The sequence below is a fragment of the Kuraishia capsulata genome, genomic scaffold, assembly GCF_000576695.1.
Source record: "Kuraishia capsulata CBS 1993 genomic scaffold, Kuraishia_capsulata_scaffold_4, whole genome shotgun sequence".
NCBI classification, from domain to species: Eukaryota; Fungi; Ascomycota; class Pichiomycetes; order Pichiales; family Pichiaceae; genus Kuraishia; species Kuraishia capsulata.
The window spans coordinates 257,475-278,723 of record NW_019172953.1 but is presented as its reverse complement, the minus strand read 5'-3'; the positions used below and the strand labels follow the sequence as shown (position 1 = coordinate 278,723).

At 46.6% G+C, this 21,249-nt stretch overlaps 11 protein-coding genes across 11 annotated transcripts; 6 read left to right on the top strand and 5 right to left on the bottom strand.

Moving 5' to 3' along the window:
- Nucleotides 1-503: 503 nt before the first annotated feature.
- Nucleotides 504-3,473, bottom strand: KUCA_T00003261001 (uncharacterized protein; the record flags this gene model as incomplete). Its single annotated transcript, XM_022601658.1, has 1 exon — nucleotides 504-3,473. The coding sequence occupies one exon, from the start codon at nucleotides 3,471-3,473 to the stop codon at nucleotides 504-506; it is 2,970 nt and encodes a 989-aa protein (XP_022459279.1).
- Nucleotides 3,474-4,030: 557 nt separating this feature from the next.
- Nucleotides 4,031-7,570, top strand: KUCA_T00003260001 (uncharacterized protein; the record flags this gene model as incomplete). The annotated part of the gene is made up of 1 exon (XM_022601657.1): nucleotides 4,031-7,570. The coding sequence occupies one exon, from the start codon at nucleotides 4,031-4,033 to the stop codon at nucleotides 7,568-7,570; it is 3,540 nt and encodes a 1,179-aa protein (XP_022459278.1).
- Nucleotides 7,571-7,717: 147 nt separating this feature from the next.
- Nucleotides 7,718-9,088, bottom strand: KUCA_T00003259001 (uncharacterized protein; the record flags this gene model as incomplete). Its single annotated transcript, XM_022601656.1, has 1 exon — nucleotides 7,718-9,088. The coding sequence occupies one exon, from the start codon at nucleotides 9,086-9,088 to the stop codon at nucleotides 7,718-7,720; it is 1,371 nt and encodes a 456-aa protein (XP_022459277.1).
- A 214-nt stretch (nucleotides 9,089-9,302) lies between these two features.
- Nucleotides 9,303-10,823, top strand: KUCA_T00003258001 (uncharacterized protein; the record flags this gene model as incomplete). Its single annotated transcript, XM_022601655.1, has 1 exon — nucleotides 9,303-10,823. The coding sequence occupies one exon, from the start codon at nucleotides 9,303-9,305 to the stop codon at nucleotides 10,821-10,823; it is 1,521 nt and encodes a 506-aa protein (XP_022459276.1).
- A 217-nt stretch (nucleotides 10,824-11,040) lies between these two features.
- Nucleotides 11,041-11,862, bottom strand: KUCA_T00003257001 (uncharacterized protein; the record flags this gene model as incomplete). Its single annotated transcript, XM_022601654.1, has 1 exon — nucleotides 11,041-11,862. The coding sequence occupies one exon, from the start codon at nucleotides 11,860-11,862 to the stop codon at nucleotides 11,041-11,043; it is 822 nt and encodes a 273-aa protein (XP_022459275.1).
- Nucleotides 11,863-12,111: 249 nt separating this feature from the next.
- Nucleotides 12,112-12,852, top strand: KUCA_T00003256001 (uncharacterized protein; the record flags this gene model as incomplete). The annotated part of the gene is made up of 1 exon (XM_022601653.1): nucleotides 12,112-12,852. The coding sequence occupies one exon, from the start codon at nucleotides 12,112-12,114 to the stop codon at nucleotides 12,850-12,852; it is 741 nt and encodes a 246-aa protein (XP_022459274.1).
- A 316-nt stretch (nucleotides 12,853-13,168) lies between these two features.
- Nucleotides 13,169-14,842, top strand: KUCA_T00003255001 (uncharacterized protein; the record flags this gene model as incomplete). Its single annotated transcript, XM_022601651.1, has 1 exon — nucleotides 13,169-14,842. One exon carries the CDS (start codon nucleotides 13,169-13,171, stop codon nucleotides 14,840-14,842), a length of 1,674 nt encoding a protein of 557 aa, XP_022459273.1.
- A 189-nt stretch (nucleotides 14,843-15,031) lies between these two features.
- KUCA_T00003254001 (uncharacterized protein) lies at nucleotides 15,032-16,577 on the bottom strand (the record flags this gene model as incomplete). The annotated part of the gene is made up of 2 exons (XM_022601650.1): nucleotides 15,032-16,502; nucleotides 16,564-16,577. The coding sequence occupies 2 exons, from the start codon at nucleotides 16,575-16,577 to the stop codon at nucleotides 15,032-15,034; spliced, it is 1,485 nt and encodes a 494-aa protein (XP_022459272.1).
- A 218-nt stretch (nucleotides 16,578-16,795) lies between these two features.
- Nucleotides 16,796-17,951, top strand: KUCA_T00003253001 (uncharacterized protein; the record flags this gene model as incomplete). Its single annotated transcript, XM_022601649.1, has 2 exons — nucleotides 16,796-16,806; nucleotides 16,859-17,951. 2 exons carry the CDS (start codon nucleotides 16,796-16,798, stop codon nucleotides 17,949-17,951), a joined length of 1,104 nt encoding a protein of 367 aa, XP_022459271.1.
- A 22-nt stretch (nucleotides 17,952-17,973) lies between these two features.
- On the bottom strand, nucleotides 17,974-18,432 carry KUCA_T00003252001 (uncharacterized protein; the record flags this gene model as incomplete). Its single annotated transcript, XM_022601648.1, has 1 exon — nucleotides 17,974-18,432. The coding sequence occupies one exon, from the start codon at nucleotides 18,430-18,432 to the stop codon at nucleotides 17,974-17,976; it is 459 nt and encodes a 152-aa protein (XP_022459270.1).
- Nucleotides 18,433-18,668: 236 nt separating this feature from the next.
- Nucleotides 18,669-21,242, top strand: KUCA_T00003251001 (uncharacterized protein; the record flags this gene model as incomplete). Its single annotated transcript, XM_022601647.1, has 1 exon — nucleotides 18,669-21,242. The coding sequence occupies one exon, from the start codon at nucleotides 18,669-18,671 to the stop codon at nucleotides 21,240-21,242; it is 2,574 nt and encodes an 857-aa protein (XP_022459269.1).
- Between the last annotated feature and the right edge of the window lie 7 nt (nucleotides 21,243-21,249).

Genomic DNA, 21,249 nt, shown 5'->3' with positions numbered 1-21,249 from the left:
GGGGGGGCACGTGACGTTGGGGCGTAGAAGTTCGATGATGCCTGTGGAATGAAACCGGGATTTGCCACGTGATTGTTGAGCAAAACTAGTTGGTTATTTTTAGCAGCAGAGCTAGCACAATGCTTCCCGTTCGGTGTCATAAAATAACCATAGTCATTCCCCGTTGCGTCTTCATAATGGGCCAGGTACGCGTCGTGCTATCGGATTGATTGATGCACACATCTCACTTCGGAATTTTGGGGCAACACGGTATGGACTGAACAGTGAAAATTGCGAAACTAGATCTTTAATTGAGTTGTTCTGGAACATCTGATAATACGGCCGAGAGGTTGGCCGTTTTTTCTATCGTCCAATTGACGAAATTATGTGCCCGTACAAATGATTACCACACTTCCATTGGTCACATGAATGATGACTTGATAAGCTGTATTATGATTTACATAATGGTTCTTCAGTTATGTTCAGTTTATTCATTTTATATTATACGTGTCTGTATGTGCTCTTCAGCTCCGTCTCAACAACAGTCTTCCACTTAACATGTCGTTCACGACATTCAAGTTTTCCCAATGGATAGTCTTGCCCTTTCTGAGGTCGTGATCAGCTTCTGTCTTCCAGAGATCGGTAACCTTGGTGAACATGACTGCAGAACCGTAAATTCCCGCCACCACTGCACTGGCCTCAATATCATCAACGAGGTAATGCTTGGTTCCGCGGTTGTAGACGAAACGCAGCTCTGACTCGCAATCAAGCCCCTCGGCCTCTGCTTGGGAAGTCGAATAGGCAAAGCGCGAGTTCCAATCCTCAATGAAATCGCACGCTTTGATAGCAAACCGCGTTGCATTCACTCTATCCATCGATGAAGGGGTTTTGCCTTGTTGAACATGGCCGGGGATGGCAGTACGTGATTCAAACTTGCCTTTACCAGCCTCCTTGATGATGTCTGCAATGAGCTCCGTGGAAAAGATACTTGATGCTTTTTCATTGCGAATGAACATTTTTCCCGACCTGTTATCACCCTTATCATGCTCAAAATTGTCATGAAGGAGCTTCAGATCTTCCTGGACTGATCTCAGTGTAACCTCCTTCTCTGGAGTGTAAACCGCCAAAGCACCTGAAACTAGCCCAGAATAGGCAGCAACATAGCCAGAATTTCCACCCTGCACTTCCACCACAAACACACGTCTCCGTGAGGCAGATGCAGACTGCTTGACAGCGTCACAGTAGTTCACCAAAGTGTTGAGACAGGTGTCTGTTCCAAGCGAGTATTGGGTTCCGGGAACGTTGTTGGATACCGTGGCTGGCAGACACACCATCGGGATGTTGAAGATAGGATACGTTCCACGAGCAGCCTGGAGTTGGTGAAGAGCACGGAAAGCCTCGAAACCACCTGCCACGATCAGGCCATCCAAACGGTACTTCTGGAAGTAGTAGGCCACGGTGCCCATGTCTTGCTCTGGAAGCGATCTGTTGGTTCCAATCTCGGAACCACCTAGATTGTGCCATTCCTCCACATCTAGCCAACTGAGCTTCTTAAAGGAACCGTGTCTGATGAGTCCGGAGAAACCGTTTTGAATCGCATATAAGTTATGTCCCTTGGAAATACAATTGAGTGCAGCGGCTCTTGTCGCAGCATTCAAAGCCGAAGAAGGAGCCCCAACATGGATAATGGCCATATTGAGACGCTTTTCCTCAGGCAACATCACAGAGCCATCATCGTGCTTCGAAACAGCTAAAAAGTTGTCGTATGACTCCACGAAAACGGTATCTCTGAGCGACATAGCCTTTTCAAAGTCTCTAGCCTCAATGGCAGTCGCTACCGATTTCGTGAGTCTCACAGCATCTACCAGATTGCGCCTGACTATATTGTTCTCCACTATCCCGATCATGGGCGAAGGGGTATCAGGGGTCATTTCCAAGACAGCCTTCACGGCATCAACACCTTGAAGGGTTGCAAGCATACGGTCAAAAGCAACAGCAGTACCTCCACGTTGAACATGGCCCAACGTGGTGATTCTGGTATCTAGACCGATCTCGACGAGAACATCCTTGACCTCTTCAGAGGTGATTGGGGTCAGCAAATCGTCAAGCGCACCCTCGGCGACAATCACAGTGGTCTTTCGCCTGCCCTTGTCACGATGGCGCATACACACCTTCTTGAGTTCAGCCTGCCATTCGCCCGCCTTGGGTGGTTGTTCGGGGATGAAAATGTAGTCTGCACCTGTAGCAATTCCTGCCATCAGTGCGAGCCAACCACAATGACGACCCATAACTTCCACCACGAAAGCTCTGGAATGAGAGTTCGCAGTTGAGTCAATGTAGTCCACCATTTCGCAAATACGCTCAAGAGAAGAATAAGCACCAATGGTTGAATCCGTGCTGGACATGTCGTTGTCGATGGAGCCCACAAGACCAACAATGTTGAGGTGACGATGCTCTGCTACTTCGGACTCGGTAAGTTTTCCAGTTGCCACGAGCTCATCAACAAGCGATGGCCATTCGGAACGGAACAGGTCTGCACCGGTCAAAGAACCATCACCACCACAAACAACCAGAGCATCAATGCCAGCAACAATCATGTTATAGGCCCCCTGGAGACGGCCCCAACGCTCTTTGAACTCCATGCAACGAGCGGTACCAATGAGAGTTCCGCCGAGACTGAGCCAACCACGAACGTCTTCCCATTCCATCTTTTTCAACATGTCACCACCTTGGACCAAGCCTGAGTAGCCCTCATAACAGCCGTAAACATCACAACCATAGAAGATACCCGCACGAACCACGGCCCGTACAACCGCGCACATACCGGGAGAGTCACCTCCCGATGTCATAACAGCGATTTTCTTGCGGCTTTTCGCGGCTGGGGAGGTCGCTGGTCTCTCTGCAGCAGTGACACTAGGGCCCCGCTTTGGATGAAGGTAGTAATCAGCACTAGTCACTTTGAGGTCGGAGCCCATGCCTGGGTGCGAGGTAAATCCCAGGACAGTTCCAAGTGGATCACGTGTATAGAAAGAGACCCTGGAATCATGAGAAACTATCATTGGATAGCCATTCTTTTCAACAACCGCACGGACCTTGGCCACCTCAGCAGTGAAAAAAATGATTTCTCCGGCCACTTTGGGGAGAGTATGGACATCGTGAGATGCCAATCTGATTTTGATCACAACCCCGGGCGATTGATATGGTGACGAGGTAGCAGTGTTATCCTGGGTGAAGTAGCCAACTGACTCTTGTAGTGGTACACGGCCACCTTTGGAATCAACCTGACTCAACGGAAAGGCCTCCAGCCACACTTCACGGCGTGAGTTGGTAGAAATTCCGTGAAGATAATCAGACGTCGAGATTGTGTTGTCTTTAGTGAAAGTTCGGGTGACCTCGAAGCCGAACGAGATGTAAAACCGGAGGGCCTCTTCGAAGCTCTCGGTAGTGTTTGCCAGTAGCGACGTGAACGCGAACGAAGTAGCGTGTGCGGTCATACTGAATGAGATACCAGTGGCTCCAGCTGTAGCTATTGATTAGGAAACTCACAAGTGATTTTTAGGTAGAACGAAATGAGTAATCGGAGAAGGTAGAGAGATGTCTTGTTCGCTTTTTGTACAGCTCGGGTTATCAGCTGCTGCCATCGGGCCTGAGTGCCCCCGTGAAGTGACGTGGTTTATAAGATATTAGGTAAGCAGTCATGTGTCCGGGGATGTTTGAAGGACAAACCCTGTTGGTTGAGGAGTAAGACACTTGTGTGCTTAGTTGAAAGGGAATGATTACAAGAAAAATATCTCCAGGGGTAGAACACTTCTGAGAGAGAAAATTATATCCTAAAGTCTGGGTCGTTTTCCGCCTTTGCCCTGCCTCAAGTGATTAAGTTTCTGGAAGTGTACCATCCAAACTGTTTTCCATGGACGTGTCTCGCTCAAGTAATTACATAATCTACGTTTCTCACCACAACTTAGTCTGTCGCGTCTAGCAGACTTCCTACATCAGCAGATACCCCCATTCATCTCATTTTTGCTGGCTAAATTTCAAGTTGCGCGCAGCAATGGGTTCCGGCAAGAGTTCACGGTTTAAAAAGGCAGACTTCGCAAAGCGTGAAGGCACGCCTGACTCAGACGATGTAGCTGCCCATAGGCGCAAGAAGCCCAAGATCAACTACAACGAGGACTCAATGTTTGGCGAACTGGATGATGAAGTTGATGAGGATGATGACGAGGCTGGCTTGGATGGTGTGGTGAAGCTGGATTCTGGTGTAGAGTCTCCGGATGATGATGGTTCGCCCAGACGTTCTAGAAGGAGCCGAAATGGGTCTGCAAAGGCAGAGGAGGATGAATACGTTGAGGGTGACGACGATGACCCGGAACCCGATCAGGAAGGATCAGAGTACTCGTTTGAAAGTGACGATTCAGAGGCGCGAGCCGAGCGCCGCCGTAACAGGATCCCCAGTTTCGTGGTGAAAGACGACGAAGACAACGACGATGAGGATGACGAATATCGATTCGATCGCCAAAGATCCCACAAACGGTCGCAAAAGCGCGGGAGATCTGGACGGAGAGGAAGGCCTCGCACCAAAGTGCGGGACGATGAAGAAGACTCCGAAGAAGAGGAGGAGGAAGAAGAGCCCTTAACTCTTGCGGACGAGTTGAACGATCTTCAGGACTCAGAACCTGATTCACCCATCGAAACTCGCAAGATCCAACTTCGTCAGCGCAAAGAGGTCAACTACACGCTGCCCCCACCAATAACCAGCGAGGCTCAACTCGAACTGGCTGCTGCTCCAGTCCCTTCGCCTTCTAGACGTCGCGCGAACGGCAACTCAGGAGCTCTCAGAAGGCTGTTCCCCACGTCAGGACCTTTTGGAGGCGGTGATGTGGCTTCTGTGTTTGGCCAGAATATTCCAGGACTAGGAGCTGCTGCTACTGTTGGAAACGTGGACTCCTCAGATTCAGACGATGAAGAGTTGTTCAAGGCAGTGACTCCTGGAAATGCTCGGGGTTTCGCACCTATTGGTGTTCAAAAGAAGAAGAAAAATACATTGGCAGACACAGATCCGTTGGGAATTGATACCAACATCGATTTCTCGGCTGTTGGAGGCCTTGAGAACTACGTGGACCAGCTCAAGGAGATGGTCATGATTCCACTGTTGTACCCAGAACTGTATCAGAGATTTGACAAGACGCCTCCACGTGGAGTTCTCTTCCATGGTCCTCCAGGAACAGGTAAGACTCTCATGGCCCGTGCTCTTGCTGCCTCCTGTTCTACCGGAAACCAGAAGATCACCTTTTTCATGAGAAAAGGAGCGGACTGTCTTTCCAAATGGGTTGGTGAAGCGGAACGGAATCTGAGATTACTTTTTGAAGAGGCCAAGAACCAACAACCCAGTATCATTTTTTTCGATGAAATAGATGGACTTGCACCTGTGAGATCTTCTAAACAAGAGCAGATCCACGCTTCCATAGTTTCAACTTTACTTGCTTTAATGGACGGTATCGACAACAGAGGCCAAATCATTGTTATCGGAGCAACGAATAGACCTGACAGTGTGGATCCTGCCCTGCGGAGGCCGGGTCGGTTTGATCGCGAGTTCTACTTCCCTCTACCTGATATGGATGCTCGTAAGAAGATTCTGACCATCCAGACCCGCAAATGGGAGTCTCCACCAAAGCCCGAGTTCATCGAAAAGCTATCAATGCTTACGAAGGGCTATGGAGGTGCTGATTTGCGTGCTTTGACTGTGGAGGCGTCTTTGAACGCAATTCAGCGCACTTATCCGCAAATCTACGAGTCACAGGAGAAGCTCAAGCTTGATATAAACAAGATCAACGTGACTGCACGCGACTTCATGCGTGCTCTTGACAAGATCATTCCTTCTTCAGCAAGATCGAGCTCCTCTTCCTCTTCACCGCTACCCAAACCATTAGAACCACTTCTTTCCAGATCCTTGGGCCATATCCTGAGCAAGCTAGATCGACTTATTCCTAGAGACAAACAGCCTACTCAGCTGGAAGAAGCCAGATATGTTGATTTGTTTGAAAGAGATGCTGATAGCGGCTTCCATAGACAAGAGGTACTGGAAAACATCAGTCGTGCTCGTTGCTTCAGGCCCCGGTTGCTCATTCGCGGAGGGATTGGAATGGGACAAACTTATATTGGAAACGCAATTTTGCACCATATGGAGGGCTTTCACGTCCAATCACTAGATCTTTCAAGGGTGTTTGGAGATCCAGCTGTGAGCCCGGAGGGAGTAATCATTCAGACCTTTATAGAGGCTAGACGACACAAACGGAGTGTGATATTTCTACCTAGTCTGGAGATCTGGCTCAGTACAGTTCCTGCAACAGCCAAGTTAACCCTGGCTAGTTTGCTGAGGTCACTGACTGCGACAGAGCAGATTTTGGTCTTAGGAATCTGTGAAATGAGTGACTTCGAAAGCAAAGAGCTGGTCTATGAGGCCGATGAAGTCCTTGGGTTTGGAAGCAGTATCGTGGACATTTTGGAGCCTTCAAAAGAGGAAAGGGAGGAGTATTTCGAGACTCTCTGGTCGGCCCTGAAGATGGACCCAGCTCAATTTAACGATCTTGATTCACGACCCGTGAGAGATATTCCAAAGTTGGAGGTCATTGAGCCGGTAGCAGCTTCTTCGGAAGATGCAAATACAAAGCGGGAGAAGAAACGCCTTGAACGTCACGATATGCGCTTGAAGAATACACTCAAGATCAGACTAAGTGGCTTGATGGATCTGTTCAAGAACAGGTACAAACGCTTCAAGAAGCCTACTATCGACGATATGTATTTGATTCACCTATTCGATGAGTCTGTTCCACCTCCAATTGATCCCCTCACCGGTGAGCCCCTCGTTCAACAGCCATATGTAAAAGATGGGGAGATGATTTTGGAAGTGAGCACTGGAAAACACTATTACAATATTGATTTGGATATAATCGAAGAGAGATTATGGAATGGCTTCTACTGTGAGCCCAGACAGTTTCTAAAGGATATTGAGATGATTTATAAGGATGCCCAGGTTTTTGGAGACCGCGAGCGTCTGCTCAAGGCCAGCGAAATGTATGCCAATGCCCAGGTTGGCGTTGACGAGATTTCAGTGCCGGAGTTCGTTGCTGAGTGCCGCGAGATGCACGTACGGGAAACGGAGAGACAAAAGGAATGGCTCTTAAAGCAGCAACGGCCGATTGTTATCGATGAAGAAAGTGGCGTTGAAAACGGAGATATTGAGAACGGGAATAGTGAAGTCATTGAGGTGGATGATGGAGATGTGACTGTTCCAGATGCTGTTCCAGATACTGTGACGGCCCCTGTTACTGTTAATGAAGTTGTTATCAAGGACGAAAGTTTACCTATCACGGAATCCATTGTGAAACCAAAGACGTACCAACTAGTTGTCTCAGAACCAAAACTTCATGAAGTCAAAACTGCTCTGCTCACCATCTCAAAGACGCTGAGTATTGAAAAGCTGGAGGAGGTCAATGCTTCATTATTGGACATTGTCTGGCAGGCCAGGAAGGACGTTGATAAAACGAACGCTCTCGATGCTATGCTGCGTGAAGTGGAGAGACATGAGAGGTAAAGATTGGCCCAGAATTTTCAAGGCATCTGATGAATCTTAAAGGCTTGATCCAAAGCTGAAACTGTTTCACAATGTATGTGCACTACACTTTATATATTACGACCGAAAAGTTCTTCTATTCACTAATATTTACAAGTTGATTCTTCTTTACTCTTCTCTAGCCATGAAAGTCTCGGCAACGTCCAACACCAGATTATCGTCACCAAACTGACCCGTGAGCTGGATTCCACACACTCCATTATCGGTATTCCAGGGAACTACGATAGAAGGCAATCCGGCCAAAGAAGCGGGTACTGTCATGACATCGTCAACGTACTCAGTGACACCGTTATCATTCTGGGATAAACGGAACTTCTCGAGAGTAGGTGCTTTTGAAGTTGATGTTGGAGTCACAATAAGGTCAATTCCCAAATCGTTAAAAGATGTTTTACCATCCAGAGGATTTGATAATTTGAATACCTCATTAAACTCATCACATATCAATCGTCTTACTCGTTGAGCCTTGAGGAAATGGTTGGAATATGCCTCGGAAGAAAGGTTGAAGTTTCCCAACATGATTCTCTTTTGAACCTCGCTGCCAAAACCAGTTGATCTGGTGGTTCCGTAAGATTTATCATAGTTTCTGAATCCATACCGAACTCCATCATAACGAGAAAGATTTGAAGCCGCTTCTGCTGGTGCCAAAACGTAGTAAGCCGATAAAGCATGTTTGATAGATGGAATACTGACCGGAACAAGTTCATGACCATCCTTCGAAAATCGCTCTAAACTGCTGATCCAGGCGTTTCTCATTGGCTGGGACAATTCTTTAACGTTGAATTGCTCGCAAACTCCTATTCTGAGTCTTTGGCTGGTCACCGTCCGTTTCGGTATGGTTTCCCGTATATCTCCAGCTAAAGACGTTGGGTCATTTGGATCGTATTTGTCCAACTCTGTGAAAACTTGTCGTATAATAGAAACATCTCTGGAGAGCAGCCCCACAGTATCTAAACTTTGAGCATATGGAACTACTCCCCATCTTGATATACGAGAATAGGTTGGCTTAAAGCCCACCACACCGGTGTATGAGGCAGGCAAACGGATGGACCCTCCCGTGTCTGTTCCAAGCGCCACATCTACCAAACCTGCTGACACGGCCGCAGCCGACCCGCCAGATGATCCTCCTGATATTCTGGCTTCATCGGGGTATAAAGGGTTTAGTGTTGGTCCGAAGTGTGAATGAGTGGTTCCGCTTCCCATGCCAAATTCGTCTAGATTAGTCTTTCCCACAACAACCGCTCCTTGTTCCTTAAGTAATCTGACCACGGTGGCATCAAACGGGCTTTCATAGTCAGCTAAAATCTGCGACGAGCATGTTGTTTTGTCCTCCTTAGTGACGATATTATCCTTGATCGCAACGGTGACTTTCTTCAGCTTTCCGCTAAGGGCCTGTAGAAGCTCAGCATCCACATTTTCCCTGATACTCGTGAATATATTGTATTTCAACTGGGCAGCCTTGAGACCGGAAAGAAAGGACATGTTTTTCCTGATATCCCAGAAAAAATCCCCAAATACTCGCCTCCAAATAGCTGAAATATTAGACGCTCAAATGTTAAGCGCCCAAACGTAAAGCGCCCAAAGATAGACGCCCAAAGCGATGCCCTGGCCCGATGACCGATGCCCTTGAAGTCCACTGTTTCGCGCTCCGGTCAGATGTTTATTCGTTTTTACTGATCCAATTGCATTGCACAACATGGAAAATATCGACCTTAAAAGGACCAGCTCAGAGGCGAATCTGGATGAGCCAACTAATGAAATTGACCCGGTAGCCACGCTGGTAGCCGAACCGGTGACTGAGCATGCGTCTGAGCCCGCTCACCACTACTCAACACGGTCCACAGTTACAACCGCGTCGTCAAAGCAAAAGCCAATTATACCGAGACTTAAGCCACAGCCGTATTCACCTGCTGATTTGGAGAAACAAATCAAGAGGCCGCTGATGGTTGAGGCGATGAGTATTCCACTTGTGCCAATTGGAGAGGCAGAGCAAGACAGTGTGGATACCGCATTCTACTCCACGGATGACCATCCTTTCAACAGACGGGGCTTCAAGTACAAGGCTTGCAGACCAAATCCGATGTTCAAATCGCAGTTTTACTCGACTTCGGAAATTCCGCCTCACAATGCAAGATGGAGCTACCTCGACCGAGCACCAGGTCTGCTGATGGACAATACGGCTACAATTGCCACAGCTGAGCAAGGCTGGAGAAGTGCAAGAGCAAATGTTGGCATCAGAGAGGGTAGTTGGTATATAGAATACCGAATTCTAAGGGCGAATCAGGAAGGGACTGCAAATTCCACTAATGGGATGAGAGGTCTGACTGTTGCGGATCCAAATAAAGCAGAAAATCGGAGTGAAACGCCCGAAACAGAACTCCCTGGACATGTCAGAATTGGAATAGCAAGACGCGAGGCGTCTCTGGAGGCTCCTGTTGGTTTTGATGCGTATAGTTACGGACTAAGAGATAAGACCGGACAGAAGCTTCATCTAAGCAGACCCTCCGAGTTCATGAGGGGTGGTTTTGGAACAGGCGATGTGATTGGTTTATTGGTAGAACTTCCAAGTATTGATGTTCAGAGAAACATTGCTAAAGCGCAAATGGAACAAAGAGTGACCTCTGCTCCCGTGCTGAGTGAAGCCAAAGATGATGGTGTATCGCCGGAGTACGATATTGTTCGTGACCAGATTCCAATACGCTACAAAGGACAACTCTACTATGAGCAATTCGAATACACAGGTACTAAACCCATGGAACATCTGTTGAATCCTGTGACTGTATTTGGTGAAAAGGCGATACCAGATAAAGACAAGTTCAAGCCTGCCACTCTCCCAGATTCCAAGATCGTGGTGTTTAAAAATGGAAATCTCGTTGGAACCGCTTTCCAAGATCTTTATAGCTTTTTGCCACCATCCTCTGTTCAGAACCAGAGATTCCAGGCAAAAACTGCAAATTCTGAGGAGAACGACTTTAGTGGTAAAGACGACGGAAGCTTGGGCTACTATCCAATGGTGAGCTGCTTTCAAAGAGGATGTTGTCAGATCAACACATCATCGGAACTGACTTTCGTTCCGGAGGAGTTGAAAGAGAGGTTGGAAAAGGGCGAGGTGAAATTGTTGAGTGAGAGATACACCGAGACAGTTGTTGAGGAGTATGTATGGGACATAGTTGAAGAGGTGGAGAATGATTTCCTGGACCAGCTTGAAGCTGAGTGATGGAGGATATGTCAAATGAGCACTGTTTTCGTAATCGATTCATAGAAATGGTGCCCGAAAACGGGTTACATGAACTTAGAAAGCAGTTCTGTAGACTTATCACTTTGCAGCGAATTTGCCACGAAAAAACACCTGCGATTTCGCCCGATGTATAACCAATAGTGAGAATAATGTTTTCAGCAGACTCTGAGCGCATTTTTTTGTCTTTAATGTTCCCTTACGTGACTCTCTCCCACGGAATCACAATTCCAGGCGGCCCTATGGTAGCCAAATGAGTCAAGTTTTCGGGCGTGACGTCCCATACCTCGTCACAATTCCTATTGGGACACTTCCCATCAGAACGAACCGCAAAGAAATGCTTGAGACATTGCGGATGGAATCTGACATGACAGTCATTGTTGAAGCACTTCGGACCAAGAGTCAGGATCTCCTCACACCCAGCACATGTGCTTATGAGGCCTTCTGTGTTTTCGGGTGATCTGACTCCAAAACGCTGGATTAACATTGGCCCAAGCTCTGCCAGCATTCGCGTCGCTGGGATATATTCTTTCTGGTGGTCCAGCCATCCTTGGTAGTAGAGGCCTTTCAAGAACGAGTCTGCCTGGTCTGTTGATTTGGTAGTGTTCTTTCGTATAAGTGCAATAGCCTTTGAAGACGTAATCGAGTATCTTTCCTCCGAGCTGTTCCCTTCATCGAATATATAATCAACAATCTCGTTTATGGCCTTGACCTCGTTGGGAGTAAACTGCGTTGCCAGCTTGATGGACTCATCAGCGGTTTGGTTCACTAGAGTAAGTTGTTTCTCGCCAGTAAGCTGATCCCGCTTTTGCCGTATCGAAAGATCCATGTAGTGTAATCTCATGTTGATAGCCACGACACACTGTTCTAGCACCATTGCAGGAGTCTCGCTCACCTGTTCGTCCTCCGGTAGTCCACTCGCCATGAGCTCCACTGCCAAATTGCCCAATGTTTCCACCGGTATACTTCCCGCTTGCATTAAGACTTGAAGCAGGGCAGAATGGACCTGGCTGTAGGACATTTTACGAATTTTTCCAGTATGAAAAGAGTAAAGTGTAGCTTCCCTCAGATGAACAACGCGTTCAGCTTCAATTTGAGCCGCGACTCGCATTAAGAAAAACAGTGTGCACTGCTCAACTTCTTGGGTGATTTCTCGTGTCCAGCGCACGACCATCCTCTTCACTTGCGGGTCTCCAATTCCTCAGATTTCACGCTACTGTGGCCTCTTTGTTGATTGGCATATAATCATCCGTTTGCGGTGAAAAGAAAAATGGCATATTATCAGCAACAAGGAATCAACCAGAATCCTTCGAATTTGCAGTTTTATTCGCAACAGGGACAGACGCCGTTTGCCGTGTCTGGGTCTATGAATACAGGATCTGCTCCCGGTTACCAGTATGGGTCTGACATTAGTGGGTCCATGGGCGACAACGTGCTGTCGCCCGGAATTCTGGCTGCATTTTCCACCAGTGGCTATGCTGGGGAACCATCTCTGCTGGAAGAGCTAGGAATAAATTTCTCGCATATCAAGTCCAAGACGCTGGCCGTTCTCAATCCAATGTCACGCGTCAGTCCTGAGATCGCCACGGATTCGGATCTGGCTGGCCCCATACTATTCTGTCTGCTATTTGGAACATTGCTGCTTATCGGGGGAAAGACACATTTTGGTTATATTTATGGAGTGGCTCTTTTTGGAACGATTTCAATTCACAATCTGTTCAAGCTCATGAGCAACCAGGAAGTTTCGCTGGATATCGTTGGCACTGCATCGGTTCTGGGATATTGTTTACTTCCGTTGGTGATATTGAGCTTTTTTGCCGTGTTTTTTCATCTGGATAACACTTTAGGATACCTGACTTCGATATTGGTGGTGTTGTGGTGCACAGTCTCTTCCTCAGGCTTCTTCGTCACTGTGCTCATGCTGCAGAATGCCAGACCGTTGGTGGCGTATCCGCTAGCCATGTTCTACAGCGTGTTTGCCCTTATGGCAATTTTTGTTGAGAAAAGCTGACCCGGGTTGTTGCCTGTTGGTGTGTACCATAAGGCTTTTGTTCGAGCCCTGCCATATTGCATTCTGAAAAAAGTCTGGAGGTGAGATTCTGTAATGTTGAACATTCTAAAATTCCAGTGTCTTTTTTTTATCAAAATGCTGAAATCGTAAAGGAACATCGTTTGAATTTTGTATGGAGTAGCACCCTCAAAGAAGCGTGCACTTATGAAGCCCCCACTGCTCATCTCATATAAGTCTCTCTTAGTGTGGGCAGATGAGCTGAACATTTACGGTTTAACACCACCACTCTCAACTGCAGCTATCTCCATCACGCAAAATGAGCCGGTTCCTGCCCTTGTTCAAACGTTCGGGTGTCTTTAAGCGGCTCATCTCTTCAAAAAGAGACCTGGGAGAGGCGTTGTATGTGACAACACCCATCTTCTATGTCAATGCCAAACCCCACCTCGGCCACTTCTACTCGATGTTTCTGTGTGACATGAGGATCAGGTGGGAGAAGCTCCGAGGATATGACACATTTTTCACCACCGGAACTGATGAGCATGGTCTCAAAGTGCAAAACGCGGCGAACGCGGCCGGAGTGGAACCCAAACTTTTTTGTGACGATCTGTCGGCCAAGTTCAGGAGTCTTGCGAAGCTGGGAAATATCGAGTATGACAGGTTCATTCGGACAACTGATGAAGATCATAAACTCGCTGTGAAACATTTTTGGAATGAGGTACAGAAGAGAGGGTTTATATACAAAGGAACACACACTGGGTGGTATGCCGTGTCTGATGAGACGTTCTATCCGGAGTCACAGATAGAACAGAGGCTCGATCCAGTATCTGGGGAAATGAGGCATCACTCGGTCGAGACTGGCTCAGAAGTGGAATTCCAGACCGAAGAGAACTACTTTTTCAAGCTTTCCGAGTTCAGAGATGCTTTGATTGCGAACATGGAGAAAAATGAGAGATTCATCATACCCAGGAAATACTACCAGGAGGTGTTGAACGAACTGAAATCTCAGGAACTGACCGATCTCAGCATTTCTAGACCCTCCACAAGATTGTCATGGGGAATAGATGTACCTGGAGACAGTAGTCAGAAGGTGTATGTTTGGTTTGACGCTTTAATCAATTATGTAACCTCTGCTGGATACCCCTTCTCTGGAGACACCTACCAGCCATGGCCAGCAACCCATCTGATCGGAAAGGATATTGTTCGGTTCCACTGCATTTACTGGCCAAGTTTTCTGATGGCATGTGACCTTCCAATCCCTCGCCAAGCCATAGTTCATGGCCATTGGCTCATGGGAGGGAAGAAGATGAGCAAGAGCAGGGGGAACGTTGCGGATCCGGTCACCATAGCCGATTACTATGGAGAGGATTTTCTAAGATACTTTCTGGCGCGCTACTCCATTCTGGATAGCGATTGCGACTTCTCTGAAGAACGACTCAATGCTGCTAGAAATGACTTTATTGACAAGTTCTGCAATTTGATGACCAGGTCTCTTTCCAAGAACTTTTCCATTGAGAGGGCTCTGCAGAGATATGAAAAGGGTGAATTTGAAGAGATACTCAATGCCAATTCTCTGCTTTCGGCGGGCCATAAAAAGATTGTGGAGTCTACCAATAAACTTGTGGAAGATTTTGACAGAGATTTACAGCTGTTTTCCACTCACAAGATTCTAGATCAGTTGAGATCAGTGTGCTCGGAAGTCAATGCATATTTCTCAGATACCGAGCCTTGGAGGCTCAAATCTGAAGCTGAGAGCATTCAGCAAGATCTGGTGATATTCACCGCCCTGGATTCTTTAAGATGTTTTTTGATCCTGCTGCAACCTTTCATGCCAACAGTCTCGAACCAATTGCTGGATCTGATGAAGGTTGATTCCGAGAAACGCTCTATCGGACTAGCCATGATAGGTGCAGATACAACCTATGGTAAGGGCGCAGTTTTCAAGAAGGGTTCAAGTGTTCCTCTGTGGAAGCTGAAACTTAACGAAGAGTAGTTGGCAACTGGTTAGGCAATTTTGGGGGCTAGAACGTGTATATAATGAAGCCTTCCTATGAGTGAATGTTGACGCAATGCAATGATCTTCGGTTTTCTCCAGCGAAGACCAAAGTTGAATAATTGATTACTTGTAAATAAATAACTCGGTTAAATAATTCAAACTCATAGTTCTCGTCTTATCAATGAGTTACCCAACAATTTTCACCGTTTCACAGGCAAGACTGGCTGTATCGAGTAGCACAATCTCTCCAGTAGCACTGAAATTAGGAACTGCAATAACACGCACCTTCACCTCCTTTCCGGACTTCTGGTGCAACACAGTCTCTTGTGTCTCAAATCTGGGCATATTTCCAACGAAGTAAACGTGTGGGGTCTCGTACAAGGTAAATGGGTCTTCGTCCTGGTATGGGTAGCACCATAACGTATCTGGTGCTGTAGGAACAATGTTTTGCCAGTACATATTTGCCTCAATCAGACCAATGCGCGACTCAACGTGGTCATCATCTGTCGGAGTGGTACCCGTTGAAGCAGCCGCATTGGGCAGCACGTATCTGAAAATGTCGTTGATGTTCTGACCACTGGTGCCAAGTAGATGCAGCCCGTCTATCTCGAGTCTTGCCGGGTTAGTGAGTGGTCTGAAGTGCCTGGACTCGGTGTTTATGAATTGCCTCGATTTTGGAAAGAAAGCAACATGTAGAGGTTGTTGTGGCAAGCTGAGCTCTGCTGGATCGTTTTCACCAGGCATGATATCAACAGGCAAAGACTGCAGAACATCGCAGAGAAACGAATCAAGGATATTCACCGCTTCCGCATTATAATTTGTCCTATGATTCTTCTTGTATTTTGACTTGGAGTTGGCTGCGTAATCCTTTCCTATTAGCGATTGTGATACCTGAATCGAGTCACCGGCAATGATGAGCTTGGATATCTGAGCAGAAGCCGCACGAGTCTCGTCATTTCCAAGCTCACCAGTAAGATACTCCTTCAAAATCTCCAGCTTGACCAAATCAAGGTCACTGGAGTTGATAGACATCCCAGATACCAATGCAATCTTGGAGGGAACAACATGATCCAGGCTCCTTGGAACCTGTGGAGCAATCTCTGGATACACAACGTCAACCACCTCAAACACTCCAGATTCCAGCTCCAAGCCCAAAACCCCAAAAACACATCCAGTTACAAACACGGTGTTGTCGATGATGTCTCCACTCAACAACACTCTTCCAGATTCGTCTTCCAGAGCGATCTGGTCAGTGGCTGGATTCGAATACGATGTCTGTCTCAAATTGCGGTTGGTGGCATCCAAGGGATTTCCTTCAACAATAGGAGGAGCACCATACATATTTTCACTCACGTCTTTTAAGACATTTGGCTTGAATTGCATGTCGCAATATACAGTCCCCACCATGTAGCACGGTTGCTGATGGGCAATGTCTAGGATCTTGGAAAGACGAACAACCTTTTCACCATTGATAGTCTCATTGGTCCACTTTGCACTAGCCATTGCTAGTACCCGGGGTCTCAGTTTCATCAGTCTGTGAGTGTAAAGGGAGGCAAACTGTTTCTCGTACTCCCTATTCACCTTGGGGAGTTGATACATGTCCTCGCCTTCATAGGTTTTAGGAACAGAGGCACCAGCCCTCTGAACAACACCTGCACTGCCGTGAAATTGTTAGTTTTAAAAGCTGTCTTCAAATTTTGTTCAATGAACTAACATACCTGTCAGTCGTCATAACGTGTTTGAGAGTAGTAAAAGTCTTGTGGTATCTGCGTAACACGCGATCTTAAAATGGTACGCGACAGCGTGGGCGTGGAATAATCAAAGCGTGTATTGCGGAAACGATTCTTGAGATTCAAAATTTGGGAAGCACTCAATGCCTGAGATTGATCCCAAAAAGCTGAGGGTTTCAACGGTGAACACGGTTAGAATAGGTTTTGAAACAAAATTATAATGGGTATCTCGTGAGTATGACTGAAATTCTCCTGTTTGGAGCATAGGACTAACTCTTTTCAGAGAAAAGATCCAACAGATCCAGGAGGAGCTTTCCAGGACCCAGAAGAACAAGGCCACGGAGTACCACATCGGTTTACTGAAAGGTAAACTGGCGCGTTACAGGCAGCAATTGCTTGAGCCTCCTCCAGGTTCTTCTTCGTCTCCGGGAACGGGTTTTGAGGTCTCGAAATCTGGTGATGCTCGTGTGGTGCTTATCGGTTTTCCTTCGGTAGGTAAATCGTCCTTCCTATCCAAGATAACAAAGACGAAATCGGAAATCGCACAGTATTCGTTCACAACACTGACTTCTGTTCCTGGTGTTTTGGAGTATGAGGGTGCTGAGATTCAGATTGTGGATTTGCCCGGTATTATCAAAGGTGCTAGTGAAGGTAAAGGTAGAGGTAGACAAGTGGTTGCTACCGCTAAGACGGCAGATCTCATCATGATGGTTCTTGATGCCACCAAAGGAGCTGATCAGCGACAGATTTTGGAAAGAGAGCTTGAGTCTGTTGGTATCCGGTTGAACAAGCCAAAACCAAACATTCACTTCAAGATTAAAAAGGCTGGTGGTGTCAAGTACAACGCTACATCTCCCTCAAAACACTTGAACGACAAAATTTGCAGTGCTATTCTGAGGGACTACAAAATTCACAATGCCGACGTGTTGGTGAGAGACGAAAATGCCACAGTTGAGGATTTTATTGATGTCATCAACGAAAGCCATCGCTCGTATGTGAAATGTCTGTACGTCTACAATAAGGTGGATGCTGTTTCTCTAGAAGAGGTGGATCGTATCGCACGTGAGCCCAATACCGTTGTCATGTCTTGTGAGCTCGATCTCGGCGTCCAGGACGTTGTTGAAGAGATCTGGTATAAGCTCAATCTGATTCGCCTATACACCAAGCGGAGGGGTGTCCAACCTGACTTCAACGAGCCCATGGTTGTGAGGGTTGACTCCACGGTGTCTGAGGTCTGTGACTCTGTCCACAGGGACTTGAAGAATCAGTTCAAGTACGCTTTGATATGGGGAGCCAGTGCCAAACATTCACCTCAGAAGTGTGGCTTAAACCATGTGGTTAGCGATCAGGACGTAGTTTCCATTGTGGCTAAATAGGGTATATCCATCTGTACAATGCTTATAATTTTTTCTCCCAAGCAGGAAGCCTTTTTTCGTAACCAGTTTGCAGCTCAGCAATATCGCCAGCGCTGAAGTATCCACGCTTCTCCAATGTTGCAGAAGCCCATTCCAGCGGCGATAAAACCCATAATGTGTGCAAATGTCTTTCTCTCAGCACTGTCTCTATGTGCTCCAGCAATTTGTCCTCGATCGAGAGGCCTCTGTAAGCAGGTAACACTTCCAAAAACTCGATTACCAGTCCCATGGGAGCAGACTTGTCAGAGGCATTTGCGGCCATCAGAGGCTTTGCCTTGACACATCCCACGGGAATCTCGCCAAAGTAACCAAACTTGAATAAATCTTCTGAACTCTGGGCCTCTGTAAACCAGTCGGAGGAGAAGTCCAACGTGGATAGCTCTACCAGCTTCTTGAGCATTCCAACATTATTGGGAGTGATGTCGTCCAACGATACGCTCATTGTGGATACAGGAAAATTGACAAAAAAAACAATTAACCCCAATACTTCACACTGTAATTACGACAATCAACTGCATGAAGATATGCTTGGAGATATAGACAGGGCCATTTTTCAGTGTGAAAGAAGTGTACCACCCAATCGAATTTCTCGACCAGAAAAGTCGACTCTTAAGAGGTTAGAAGGTTGTAACTCATTTGCCAGGATACACAGTCTCAACTTTGAGGATCTATACTGATATGGGTGGATTTGTGAGGTCAGCCAGTTCCAGAAGAGGTGTTGATCTGGTCAGACTGCTGTGTCAGAGGCGGGCGCCATGTTTAGTCCGATCTATTCCAGCAGCTGGTCTGGTGTTACACAACAGCAAGTTGTACTCTGAGATACCGCGATCGAGGAGGCAGTTTTGCGAGTACCGAAGGTATTCTACAAAGCCTGCAAAAGTCTTGGTGGAAGAAAGTACTTCTGTGGACGAAATTGAAGACATTTTTATTGATATAAAGACTCTGTTGAGGAGTAATGATGCAGCTACTGCAAAGAGACGTTCGTTGAAGCTAAAATCGCTTGTTTTTGATCTGATACGACTAGTTCCAAACGAAGAGTTCGACCACTCCCAGCTGGTGAATGTTACTGAGGCTTTGAACTATTTGGCAGATTCTAAGCATGCGGCTCTTTTACCGGAGGAAATGTTACAGATCTTGACCTCCACTGTTGGGTCAATCACACTAGATGACATTCAGAGTTGTTATTTCTTCCCATCCATGTACAAAAGACTCAGAAACTCCAATTTTTACTCTAAGGATATTACCAACAGGCTGCAAATCTTTGAGATATTTGTCAATTACATCGCTCTATCGAGCAAGAGAGATCATCTGCAGAGGTTGGTCCAGGATTTTTGTCAGCAGAACCCCCAGGAAGAGGCGAAAGTTGCGCAGATAGTGTTGGAGGCGTTTAGTGGAAAGATAACTGCTGATTCCGATACTCTGATGATGCTTTTTGAACTCAAAAACCTGAAGGATTTGGAAGTGCTAGACGATGTCCTCGCCATGACGTTGTCTGCCCTTGAGAATGAGCGGTCTAATACCTCTACCGATAAGCTGGAAATCAAATTGGAGAAGCTGTGCACTTCAATCTTTTCAAAATCCAAGTTTCTAAGCAATTCTGGCGCATTAGAGCTCATCAGCGTTCTCCACTTTGCTTCATCTTACAACTGTGACGATGCAGCCATTTTGATCCTGCAAAAACTTAACTCTCTCATACCAACAATTACTGGAAAAGTTCGCGATGAGGACTTGAGCGCGTTGGTTGCAGCTGGCTTGAAATACCCAGGCTTTGAACAGATTGTGAAATCAGTTATAGATGCCTTGGACCGGTCATCAGCTACCCTCACTGAGCAGCTTGCAATTCTCCGTTTCGACGTTTTTACCGGCAGTTCTGTTATCGAAATAGAGTCCAGGCTAGAGCCTTTGGTTGATGAGTTTGGTCCTGAGACTGTCTTCAACAGCCTTTTGAGTGCATGTCTACATTCATCAAAACCTGAAGAGTACATCAAGGAGCTGACCGAAGTATTCGATCGTGAGTTCAATCTTGATATGAACGCAGAGACATTCTCCATTCGAATCAACAATGCTCTCAGCCATGGTGACCTTTCTGCTGCATTGCGAGCGTTTGCTGATTCTCAAGCCAATATGGTCCACTGGGCTCAAGACAGCAATGGTATATACATGGAGACCATCTTTAGGCTTCTTTCGAGATATTCAGAGCACGCTTTGCAAGATTCCAGCATATCTGTGAACGACGTTTTCCAATTGATGATCAAGGTCAAGTCTTACGGTAAAAACCTAGGTGAGGCTGAAATTGCGCCATTGCTGAAACTCATGCTCGATAACGAATATGCAGGTGATGCCTTAGAACTTTTGGATAGGGAACTCCCTCCTAGAGTGGGAAAGCAAAGATTGCAAGCATCGGACTATCCAGAAATTTTCAAGTGTTTGCATGAATTTGTGCTGTCTTTCAAGGGTAATCCAGAGGTCAACTGGGCTGTGTATGGACATATCCACAAGATTTTCTGGGTGCCCTTCGACTCGTATCTTCCAACAATGAAGGTGTTTTGTGAAAAGGGTAGGCCTAATGCAGCTCACATTATTTTCAACAAGGTGAGGCTTTTGCACAAGGAGGAAGGATTTCCTCCTCCTAACGAAGAGATGTATGAATATCTCTTCAAGGAGTTTGGAAGACAGCTTTACGAGGACGGTGTTTTCAGACTGCATTTGGCCCTCAAAATGGATCTTAGTGTGAATCTAGATATCAGTCTGCTCAATTCATTGTTGGAAGGATATACCCACCTGCAGGATTTCCTTAAGGCCAGGGACGTGTTTGAGCTTGCGAGATCGTTACCTAAGGATAGAGGCATTAACCAGGAGACGATGTCTCTCATGATCAAGGCAATGACATATGTGAACATCCGCACTGTTAAACAGTTGTGGAACAACATGTCTCAATACGAGGTGCTACCCGATAGTCGCAACTTCGAGCAATACCTGATTGCCCACTGTTACCATGAGGATTACGAACAGGCGCTCCAGTTGGTTGAAGAACAATCTAAAGAGAAGGACATTGAAATAACAGCTTCTGTTCTAAAGACGCTACACGATTGGACCATTGAACCCAACATGAGAGAAAAAGTCGTGAGTTGGAGTGAACAAAATTATCCTGCTCTATGGTCCGGTCTCAAAGAGAGTGGACAACTCTCGAACTCCACCGAATACCCTTCATTGATTGATGGAAGACTTGATTCCCAGATCGTCCAAACATGAAACCACT